The sequence below is a fragment of the Schistocerca nitens genome, chromosome 1 (assembly GCF_023898315.1).
Source record: "Schistocerca nitens isolate TAMUIC-IGC-003100 chromosome 1, iqSchNite1.1, whole genome shotgun sequence".
NCBI lineage: Eukaryota > Metazoa > Arthropoda > Insecta > Orthoptera > Acrididae > Schistocerca > Schistocerca nitens.
In genome coordinates this window covers 776,549,367-776,561,809 of record NC_064614.1, presented here as the reverse complement: position 1 = coordinate 776,561,809, position 12,443 = coordinate 776,549,367, and the positions used below count along the sequence as shown (strand labels likewise).

General features: G+C 40.1%; 1 protein-coding gene across 1 annotated transcript; it reads right to left on the bottom strand.

The window, feature by feature from the left end:
- Positions 1-8,938: 8,938 nt before the first annotated feature.
- Positions 8,939-10,369, bottom strand: LOC126203402 (tigger transposable element-derived protein 6-like). The gene is made up of 5 exons (XM_049937747.1): positions 10,151-10,369; positions 9,824-10,067; positions 9,709-9,782; positions 9,467-9,653; positions 8,939-9,327 (listed from the first exon to the last, which is right to left on the bottom strand). Exons 1-5 carry the CDS (start codon positions 10,367-10,369, stop codon positions 8,939-8,941), a joined length of 1,113 nt encoding a protein of 370 aa, XP_049793704.1.
- Positions 10,370-12,443: the final 2,074 nt, after the last annotated feature.

Below are 12,443 nucleotides of genomic sequence, written 5' to 3'. Positions count from 1 at the left end.
TACAAACTGTGAATCCAGTCACATGACTGAGTTGATATTCCATAAGCACACAATTTTATTACAAGCTACTTCTGAGGTCCTCCCCCCCATGAACCATGGACCTTGCCATTGGTGGGGAGGCTTGCGTGCCTCAGCGATACAATTGGCCGCACCATAGGGGCAACCACAATGGAGGGGTTTCTGTTGGGAGGCCAGACAAATGTATGGTTCATGAAGAGGGGCAGCAGCCTTTTCAGTAGTTGCAGGGGCAACAGTCTGGACGATTGACTGATCTGGCCTCGTAACACTAACCAAAACGGCCTTGCTGTGCTGGCACTGTGAATGGCTGAAAGCAAGGGGAAACTATAGCCGTAATTTTTCCCAAGGGCATGCAGCTTTACTGTATGGTTAAACGATGATGGCGTCCTCTTGGGTAAATAATTCTGGAGGTAAAATAGTCCCCCATTCGGATCTCCGGGCGGGGAGGACGTCGTTATCAGGAGAAAGAAAACTGGTGTTCTATGGATCGGAGCATGGAATGTCAGATCCCTTAATCAGGCAGGTAGGTTAGAAAATTTTAAAAGGGAAATGGATAGGTTAAAGTTAGATATAGTGGGAATTAGTGAAGTTCAGTGGCAGGAGGAACACGACTTTTGGTCAGGTGAATACAGGGTTATAAATACAAAATCAAATAGGGGTAATGCAGGAGTAGGTTTAATAATGAATTAAAAAATAGGAGTGCGGGTAAGCTACTACAAACAGCATAGTAAACACATTATTGTGGCCAAGATAGACACGAAGCCAATGCCTACTACAGTAGTACAAGTTTTTATGCCAACTAGTTCTGCAGATGATGAAGAAATTGATGAAATGTATGATGAAATAAAAGAAAATATTCAGGTAGTGAAGGGAGATGAAAATTTAATAGTCATGGGTGACTGGAATTCGAGAGTAGGAAAAGGGAGAGAAGGAAACATATTAGGTGAATATGGATTGGGGGTAATAAATGAAAGAGGAAGCCGTCTGGTACAATTTTGCACAGAGCATAACTTAATCATAGCTAACACTTGGTTCAAGAATCATAAAAGAAGATCGTATACATGGAAGAATCCTGGAGATACTAGAAGGTATCAGATAGATTATATAATGGTAAGACAGAGATTTAGGAACCAGGTTTTAAATTGTAAGACATTTCCAGGTGCAGATGTGGACTCTGACCACAATCTATTGGTTATGAACTGTAGATTAAAACTGAATAAACTGCAAAAAGGTGGTAATTTAAGGAGATGGGACCTGGATAAATTGACTAAACCAGAGGTTGTACAGAGTTTCAGGGAGAGCATAAGGGAGCAATTGACAGGAATGGGGGAAAGAAGTACAGTAGAAGATGAATGGGTAGCTTTGAGGGATGAAGTAGTGAAGTCACCAGAGCATCGAGTAGGTAAAAAGACGAGGGCTAGTAGAAATCCTTGGGTAACAGAAGAAATATTGAATTTAATTGATGAAAGGAGAAAATATAAAAATGCAGTAAATGAAGCAGGCAAAAAGGAATACAAACATCTCAAAAATGAGATCGACAGGAAGTGCAAAATGGCTAAGCAGAGAAGGCTAGAGGACAAATGAAAGGATGTAGAGGCTTATCTCACTAGGGGTAAGATAGATACTGCCTATAGGAAAATTAAAGAAACCTTTGGAGAAAAGAGAGCCACTTGTATGAATATCAAGAGCTCAGATGGAAACCCAGTTCTAAGCAAAGAAGGGAAAGCAGAAAGGTGGAAGGAGTATATAGAGGGTCTATACAAGGGTGATCTACTTGAGGACAATATTATGGAAATGGAAGAGGATGTAGATGAAGATGAAATGGGAGATATGATACTGTGTGAAGAGATTGACAGAACACTGAAAGACCTAAGTCGAAACAAGGCCCCGGGAGTAGACAACATTCAATTAGAACTACTGACGGCCTTGGGAGAGCCAGTCCTGACAAAACTCTACCATCTGGTGAGCAAGATGTATGAGACAGGCGAAATACCCTCAAACTTCAACAAGAATATAATAATTCCAATCCCAAAGAAAGCAGGTGTTGACAGATGTGAAAATTACCGAACTATCAGTTTAATAAGTCACAGCTGCAAAATACTAACGCGAATTCTTTACAGACGAATGGAAAAACTGGTAGAAGCCGACCTCGGGGAAGATCAGTTTGGATTCCGTAGAAATGTTGGAACACGTGAGACAATACTGACCTTACGACTTATCTTAGAAGAAAGCTTAAGGAAAGGTAAACCTACGTTTCTAGCATTTGTAGACTTAGAGAAAGCTTTTGACAATGTTAACTGGAATACTCCCTTTCAAATTCTGAAGGTGGCAGGGAGCGAAAGGCTATTTACAATTTGTGCAGAAACCAGATGGCAGTTATAAGAGTCGAGGGGCATGAAAGGGATGCAGTGGTTGGGAATGGAGTGAGACAGGGTTGTAGCCTCTCCCCGATGTTATTCAATCTGTATGTTGAGCAAGCAGTAAAGGAAACAAAAGAAAAATTCAGAGTAGGTATTAAAATCCATGGAGAAGAAATAAAAACTTTGACGTTCGCCGATGACATTGTAATTCTGTCAGAGACAGCAAAGGACTTGGAAGAGCAGTTGAACGGAATGGACAGTGACTTGAAAGGAGTATATAAGATGAACATCAACAAAAGCAAAACGAGGATAATGGAATGTAGTCGAATTAAGTCGGGTGATGCTGAGGGAATTATATTAGGAAATGAGTAAAGGAGTTTTGCTATTTGTGGAGCAAAATAACTGATGATGGTTGAAGTAGAGAGGATATAAAATGTAGACTGGCAATGGCAAGGAAAGTGTTTCTGAAGAAGAGAAATTTGTTGAGATGGAGTGTAGATTTAAGTGTCAGGAAGTCGTTTCTGAAAGTATTTGTATGGAGTGTAGCCATGTATGGAAGTGAAACATGGATGATAAATAGTTTGGACAAGAAGAGAATAGAAGCTTTCAAAATGTGGTGCTACAGAAGAATGCTGAAGATTAGATGGGTACATCACATAACTAATGAGGAGGTACTGAATAGAATAGGGGAAAAGAGGAGTTTGTGGCACAACTTGACAAGAAGAAGGGACCGGTTGGTAGGACATGTTCTGAGGCATCAAGGGATCACAGATTTAGCATTGGAGGGCAGCGTGGAGGGTAAAAATCGTAGAGGGAGACCAAGAGATGAATACACTAAGCAGATTCAGAAGGATGTAGGGGAGATGAAGAAGCTTGCACAGGATAGAGTAGCATGGAGAGCTGCATCAAACCAGTCTCAGGACTGAAGACCACAACAACAACAACACTTCTGAGGTTCAGTGTCAAAGGCCTTCTGATAATCTAGAAATATGGAATCAATTGGAAATCACTTGTCAATAACACTCAGCTTTATTTGAGTAAAGAGTTAGTCATGTTTCACAAGAACAATAGTTTCTAAATCCGTGTTGACTGTGTGTCAATAGACCGTTCTCTTTGAGGTAATTCATAATGTTCGAACACAATAAATGTTTCAAAATCCTGCTGCATATCGACATTAATGATATGGACCAGGAATTTTGTGGAATACTCCTGATGCCATTCTTGGATATTTCATAGTATGAATTTAATGTTACCTACAATAAAAAGAGAAATTATTGTCATTTTATTTAGTACTAACTTTTTCAGACATCTATCATGTTGAAATATGAGTTAAAATACTTTAGTACTAATCTCCTTTATCAAAAGGTATGAACCCAACCATATCATTGTGACAAAGGAAGTCAGGATGAGGGGTACACTTAGCATGGAAGATCAATGCCCTATAATGTCACTCCTCAAACACAACAACTACCAAGTCAATAAATTAACAATTTATTCAAGACAATATGTATAAAACAGCTAAGACGCAATCAACACGTGGCCATCTTTAAGACAATACCAAAATACCAAAACTGGCTTAAAGAGATGAGCCACAAAGATTTCAATACTTAAGGAACAATAAATTACAATTTGGAGGTGATTTAAAGAAATGTGACACAGATAATTTCTTTTTTTTAAAGAGCAATAATTTGCAATATGAAAGTGATTAATGGAACAGACACCAGTTCATAAGAACCCAACTAACACAAGCAGCAGAACGAGTTACAAATTAATACAATTCATTCGAAATCAAATCTAAAAAAAAAACCTTTTTTTTTTTTAAATATACAAGAAACACATTAAATGTTTACCAAACGGGCAGTGACACCAGGCTACCCTGGGTAATAGGTGACTTAAATTAAAATGCCGGAAGCAGCAGACCAGCCGTCCAAAACAACACTGGGTGGGCCCCAGTCACTTCCCATTAGACGTCACGACACGGCTTCTGTGCATTGAAGTGAAACGTGGCACCACTCCCAAACATCCCAACTTGCAAATAACTGGAACACAAACAGACCACAGGAGACACAGCAAACACCAACCAAACATCAATTAATATAAGTTAAGAGATCAATAAATAACAATATAAATGAAGCAGTAATTGCTCTTTTACTAATACTGAGTGAGTGCATTTAAATAAATGCATGCATATAAAGGAACTACGTATAAATGACTAGCTTTACAGAATACGAATCTTTACAAATGAGAGAGTGAGTGTCATTCTTCAGTTTCCCCCAGTATTTCGTGCTCGAACAGTCCACGGGTGTACTGCCGGTCCATAGGGTCCAACGGGCACATATTTCGGTGATCAGACATGTCGCCATCGTCAGGTGAGCTGACAAACTGTTCGTCAGTGCACCTGATGATAGAGACATGTCTGATTGCCAAAATATTGTGCCCGTTGGACACTATGGACCGACAGTACACCCATGGACTGTTCGAGACTGAGTGCTTGTTTTCAAATAAATGGATGTTTATAAGCGACCCAAATTTTACAGCAATATACAAGGGACGACAATTTGATGGCAATAAAAATACGCTGAAAATCTCATACAGACAATACATAAACTTCTGAATACTGTCCCAAAAACCCAAAATATATCACACAAACCTTCATGCTAATCAGCTTCCTAATAATAATCCAACCAGCTGATTTTTAAAAGGAAGTAGTAATTGCTAGTCTCCATGTGGTCACACACTTTGTTGGCTGCTCTTACTTCCACAACGCGTACATTAGGGCAACCAAGCAACACGTACACTCATCGCAACGCAAATAGTTCAACGAAAAGAAGGCACCAAAATCACTTACATCTTTGATGGAGAGCACTGTTTGAGATGAATGAGATTTTCACTCTGCAGCGGAGTGTGCGCTGATATGAAACTTCCTGACAGATTAAAACTGTGTGCCGGACTGAGACTCGAACTCGGGACCTTTGCCTTTCGTCGGCAAGTGCTCTACCAACTGAGCTACTCAAGCACGACTCATGCCCCATACTCATAGCTTTACTTCTGCCAGTACCTCGTCTCCTACCTTCCAAACTTCCAGGAGAGCTTCTGTAAAGTTTGGAAGGTAGGAGATGAGGTACTGGCAGAAGTAAAGCTGTGAGTATGGGGCGTGAGTCATGCTTGGGTAGCTCAGTTGGTAGAGCACTTGCCCACAAAAGGCAAAGGTCCCTAGTTGGAGTCTCAGTTCAGCACACAGTTTTAATCTGCCAGGAAGTTTCATTGTTCGAGATGGTCTCCAGGGATGGGTCTCTCCGAGAAAACAGGCACGAAGGCAATGTGATGAGCAGCGCCCAGAGTTGACATCAGGCAGGTCCACCAGAAACTCACAACTGTCTTACAAGGTAGACCCGCTGTGCCACTGTGGCCAAGCATGCGTGTTTTCCTCTTTTGTCCACAAAAGCACATCCTTGCACCCCCTAGCAAGTCCAACACCAACTGCCACAAGTGCGAAACACCCACGAGCTCACAAGGGGCAAAGAGCCTAGTACAGCTGGGTAATCGATAGTGTCGTGCCATAGACCTGATGTGCCAGAAAAGGTGCACCATGGCTCAGTCATTAGGTAGATTGCAAATTCAGGCAAACCTCCGTAAAACGATTACCATTACAACAACAAACCCGAGTACAGAGATAATTTTATATGGACTCGGCTGATGTCCTAGATGCACTATGTTAATTACTCCTTGTTACAATGATGAAGTAAATTTAGCAACACCCTGTTATAACAAAGACAAAATTTTGAAGAATTTCCTATTTCCTATTTCTAAGAAGCTCACTATAGTGGTAGGTATTGTTTATTTAGCTGTTAGACTTTCGGCACTTAATTTCCAGTAGCTTTGCTACACATTACAGTACTGTATTGATTCTAGCGGTGAAGAGAATAGCGTACATCACAGGAGATCTGTGCTGAGCGGCAAACGTCAAAGAGCTCCCTTGTTTGAATGAGTGTTTAGTTTGTCCATTTTTGAGCCTCAGTAGCAGGCAGAAGTGTTTTGTTGGGCTCATACACAGCCAGGAAGTATGGACTTGCACAATCAACGTTAGCTACATTCCTTAAAAAACCAAAAGAAATTGTAGAAAGTTTTTTAGGTGGCAAATTTAACCTTTCAAGAAAAAGAATTAAGACGGCTGCTGCTCACGATGTAGACAGTGATGCACTGTGATGGTTTAATGCAATGCATGTGCATAATGTACCAATTAATGGTCCATTAATATGTCAAAAAGCCATAGATTTTGCTAAGTTGCTTGGTGATTCTAATTTTAAGGCAAGAAGTGGATGGTTGCAAAGGTTTAAGGACAGGCATGGTATCGTACTACTGATCAAACCTCGATATAACAAATTTTGTGGGACCATGAAAACTAAATAGTTGTAACAGGGTTACTGTTATAGTCTGGTTTAGTTATCATGCTCGGGGCAAGGAGTCACGATTTCGTGGCTGAGAAGTATATTACTGTAGTACTTTTCTATGAAAAAGAACATTAAAAGACAACTTATGAAACCAATTTGGTTCACTTCATATATTAATACTGTACCTGTAGAATATCTTACTTTCGTGTACAGGAAAGCTCACTTATTTTCCTTTGTTTCTTCTGTTTTTTCAAGATTCTCTAGTGAACATTGTCTTTATCTCCTCTAACGCAATCAATTACTGCACTGAAACACTGGGGATTGAAGATGCTTCTTGCTGAATGTGAGAGGTTCCATGCCCTCTTGTGCATGTTGCCTCTCATTTTCATCAATTTGATTAATGTTTTATGTCACTGCACAGTGGTAACAGGCCGAATAAGGTTATTGTATTGAGAGTATTTGTACTGAGAGCTCAAAATACTTTTCACTTGATTCTTATGCATGTTGGGTTACTTCCCTGGGTGGCTTGTGTTGCCACTGCGTTTCCGGTTGGGGGCTGCACTTCTGTGAATACTGAGAGGGTCATACATCAATGGGCTTCAGTGCCTGGTGGAATGACTGACGTGGTCAAGTTTCGCCCATTGTACGCATGGCGAAAAGATCTGAAAGGTGTCCGAGTGTCACCGCAGTTTATATGTTTGCCATTCTGGCGCATCTGGAATAAAGACTGCTGGCGACGACTGACTGCACTGTCCGTATGATTCTGAGAATACTTGTGGACCGTGCCCTGCTGGGCGCGACTGTCTGGCGCCAGATGGCCAGTGGTCTAGGCATGTTGTTTTCGTAGCCGGTCAAACAGCAAGTTCAGTGCCCTCAGCTGAATAGCAGAGGCATGATTGGTCAACTTAAACTGAGGCTAGTTGACATCATAAAGCCCCGCTTGAAATTGGAGGGAATGGTCTCTGTTAGTGCGAATGATGTTCTGAGACAATGTGGAGGAATTTTGGAATCAGCACTGAACACTCATTCGCGGTTTTCAAGGATAATAGGGAGTTGAGCAATGTTGGCTTTGCTCTTGCATTGCACGGGTGCACTGGATTAGGGATCTGATCTTTGTCGGATGGTCTTGCAACTTAGTCACACTTTTTCGGCAGAACTTGTAATTTTCGAACAGCCTTCGAAACCAGGGGCTGAAACAGAGTTGCAGCACAGCAGAAGTCGGCACTTATATCATCAGAGCCGGCCGAAGTGGCCGTGCAGTTCTGGGCGCTGCAGTCTGGAACTGCGAGACTGCTACGGTCGCAGGTTCGAATCCTGCCTCCGAGCATGGATGTGTGTGATGTCCTTAGGTTAGTTAGGTTTAACTAGTTCTAAGTTCTAGGGGACTAAGAACCTCAGAAGTTGACTTCCATAGTGCTCAGAGCCATTTGAACCATTTTTTTTACACCATCAGAGCGCTGCCTACCGACGACGTGCTGCAGATTTTAGGACTGGTACAGTATTTTGTGGTTTCGGCATTGTAGGATTTATCATTTTTATGCTGAATCCCTCAGCAGCGCCCGCACTCGCTTTGCTACAAGTCCACCTTGCTTGTTTCTCCATGTGATCCCATTTGAGCTCTCACTACTAATCGCAATACTGCATTATAGTCTGGGGAGTAGTATTTGATTTATTAGGACCTCCAGTCATTATCATCAATCTATTGCATCACAGAGAGTAGGAGCCTGTTGTTCTCGAGTGAACTCTTATTCTCATAACAGTTCTGTATAATCTACCCTATAGCCTACTGTTCGTATTGACAATCAAGTACCTTAGTGTTCTGATTTATAATAAATCACATTGTAATATTTTATCCGCATATCATTTCATAGGTAGATGCAGAATCCCGTTTCCTGTCATTTATTATGAAAAAATTTAGCTTTTTCTTTACTGAGTAGATAATGATTTTTATTAAATTATTGTGAGTGTGCACTCCTTATTTTACCAACCAGCAGGGTCCACCATCAATTCCTTTCGTTACCATTACGCACATAATCAATTAGATGGTAGGTAAGGAGGGGGTCGAGTGCGTGTCCAGTTCTCATATAAAATTTGCCAGAATTAAAGAGGTACAAATTCTTCTCCACCCCGGCACCTCGCAAATGGTTTCCAACTAACCTATTAGCTCCATCACAAGAAGGGATTCGCACTTATCACATCACTGTCATCATCAGAATCTTCAACAGGTGAATTACCCTTTAACTCCTCGATGATAGATTCGACGGTACATGCTTCAAACACCAACGACTCATCATCCACTAACAAGTATGCAACTACTGAAGCATCTATGGTTTTACCAGTAACTGCTGAATAAATCTCTAGATCACTTTGAATACCATCCTGCATTATTTCATCCACCACAACATTCTCACAAAGATCTTCACTTTCAGAAATTCTTGCATTTTTCCAGCAGTTCGCAATCACATTTGGCTGTACACTGTTCCACGAACTAGCCTTCTTCACACTGAAACTGCAGGGATTGTACACCTTTCTTTCAAAGTTTGCGATCACATGTTTAACTAAATGTGAACAGAATTTATTTTGTCTTAAAGTTCTTAATTATCCCCACATCTAGTGGCTGAAGAATCGAAGTACAGTTCAGGGGGAAGCAGCAGTGTTCAATGTTCTATAATGCTAGCAAGTTATTATGTGCACTACAATTATCCACTAGCAACGCAATTTTCTTGTTCTTCATTGACATCTCTTTATCAAACGAAAGCACCCACTCACTAAAAAGAGTAGACATCATCCATGCTTTTCGATTTGCCTTGTAATTAACTGCAGTAAAAGAAATCACATTTACAATATGACTGTAGCAAAACATTACAGCTGAAGCCATACTGTACTGAATTAATTTATAAATTAAAGAAAGGTAAAATGAAATGTATGTACCCTGTTACCTGGTAAGCTTCATACATTTTTGAAGCCCTGTGGGTTTGCTGATTGATCACTGGTGGTGTCAATTTGTGTGTCCCTGACGCGTTGATGCAGAGAACAGTAAGGCATACTTCATACTGCTTCCCTCCTTATACTTTGCTCCCGTAAAGGCCATCGTCTTCTTTGGCATCAGTTGATAAAACAATCCTGTCTCATCTGCCTTGTCCAAGTTTTCAGGACTGTATTTTTCTAACAGTTTACACTTGGTGTTTTTCCTCCAAAATTCTGCATCACCTAAAGGTTCTGATTTTTCTTCTCCTGGAATCAATTTAAAAATGATCCCATGCCTGTCCTTAAGACTTTGCAACCAACCGTTATTTGCCTTAAAATTAGAGTCGCAAGCAACTTATGGAAATCTAAGGGTTTGTGTCATATCAATGGACCATTAATTGGTACATACTACACACACATCTCATTAAACCACTGCAGTGTAGCACTGTCCATATCAGCAGCAGCAGCCATCTTCATTCTTTTTCTTGAAAGGTTAAATTTGCCACCTACAAAACTTTCTTCAATTTCTTTTCGTTTTTTAAGGAATGTAACTAACGCTGATTGTGCAAGTCCACACTTCCTCGCCATGTCTACTTGTTTCATTCCATTATCATTGTCTTTGAAAACCTCCATTTTTGTCTGCAACCTTATTTATTTCCAGGTTCCAGACATTGTCCAAATTTTAGCGAAGTCCAAAGTGTTTACATCAACTAAAAACATTCACAGATTGCAATAATCATGGAGATAAACTGCATATGAGCCCAACAAAACACTTGTCTGCAACTCATGCTCAACAATGGACAAACTAAACACTCGTTCAAACATAGGAGCTCTTTGGCGTTTGCCTCTCAGCACAGCTTGCCCGTGGCTGTATGCTATTCTCTTTACCGCTAGAATAAATACAGTTCTGTAGTATGTAACAAATCCTCTGGAAATAAAGCACCAAAAGTCTAATACCTACCGCTATAGTGAGTTTCTTAGAAAGTAGGAAATAGTTAATTCTGCGAAATTTTGTCTTTGTTATAAAAGGGTGTTGCAAAATTTACTTTGTCGTCGTAATGAGGGGTGATTAACATAGTGCATATAGCAAATCAGCCAGGCCCATATAAAATTATCACTGTTTACAGGTTTATCGATGTATTGGTAACCATTATACGCAGTCTGACTGATTACATGCGCGCTCTAGTATAAAACACCTTTTTACAAAACTCATAGAAATTTTTGTTAGTGCCACTCATGAGAAAATTGTACAAACCCTTACCAGATTTTTACCATTTCATAAATTAGATATACAAATTTCTTACGAATATACTAAGACATCTTCTAATAATTTCCGGGTATGCAGCCGGATCCCGCCGACATTCTGCCACGATTTGTCGGCCCAGAGACGTCCGGCCATCATCAGGTGAGCACACAACTACTGAAGAGCCCAGGTGCAGTCGCGGTATTTATGCCGAATCTCGCGCATGCGAAATGTACTGGCATCCTACAGCGCATGCGTCAGTTGTTGACGGGATCCGGCTGCATACCTGGAAATTATTAGAAGACGAAATACGCCAGGAAAATTTCAGAAGTCACATACTAAGACATGTTTGGACAGTGCACATTCCTGAAGTAAATCTCTGGATGGAAGCAATCATTATTATCTCCGGCTATATTTGCAATCATCATCCATTCTTTATAATAGAACATATTTTCTGGTACTTTAATGACCTTTCTGCTACTGTTATCAGACAGGAGTAGTTACATCTTTAAAGCAACTTATAACCTACTATATTACTTTTTAATTATAACCTTCCTTGGGGACAGGATACTAAAAGACACTTGTCTCATTATAAATTAATTTCTACTTCAATATACCAAGCGAACCACTGCAGATCAGGTAGGTTTCTGTAATTTTCAACTTTGCTCACACAATGTTGTTGTTCTTGCATATTTTCTCTTTTTCCTTGCTCAAGACATAGCTCCTCCTGTTTATAGCACACACCTCACTTCCATCCCCTCTACTCCGGTAATTTAAGGGAAACTTACTCCTAATTTATTATGAATCCGTACCCAATTGCCTTAGTTTCTTTTTCTCTCTCCTTTAAGAAATCCATTGAAGTGACCAATTCATGCCACTATAGATCTTAATTATCTTTTTAGGGCTCTGTTAGTACTGGATTTTTATTTTGACTAACTTTTGAACTTTTGCAAAAGCTTGTATAAATAGTTGTTCTGTTGCATGTTTCTATGCGCCACACGCCAGTCAGCTATGTGTGAGTGGTTGTCTTTCCTTTATTTTACGTATTATTCCGTCCAGGAATTTCTGTTGTTCTTATAAGTTTCATTATTTGAGCATTTTAGTTAGGTTAGTGTACGAAAATACAACTTAAAGAAGTCATCATGGTACCGATAAAAGGTAGGTACATATTTATGAAAATTTGAAGCACTGTGGAACAACCTCCACACCACACCATACCACAACCTCTATGTGCCTGTGGCATTGAGAAGTGTATCCTAATATGTATTTCCGGGTTTACCAATTGACCCACATCTTTCACTTAGCTTAAGATAGACTTGACGGAGTCTACATTCTGAACACACCACCTTTTCTGTCTCTTTTTAATTTTCCCAAAATATTTAGTCGCTATCTGACAGCACATAAAAGTTAAACAGTAAATGTATAGTCAAAATCTCACATGTCCTCTTCATAAGTAATCACTTT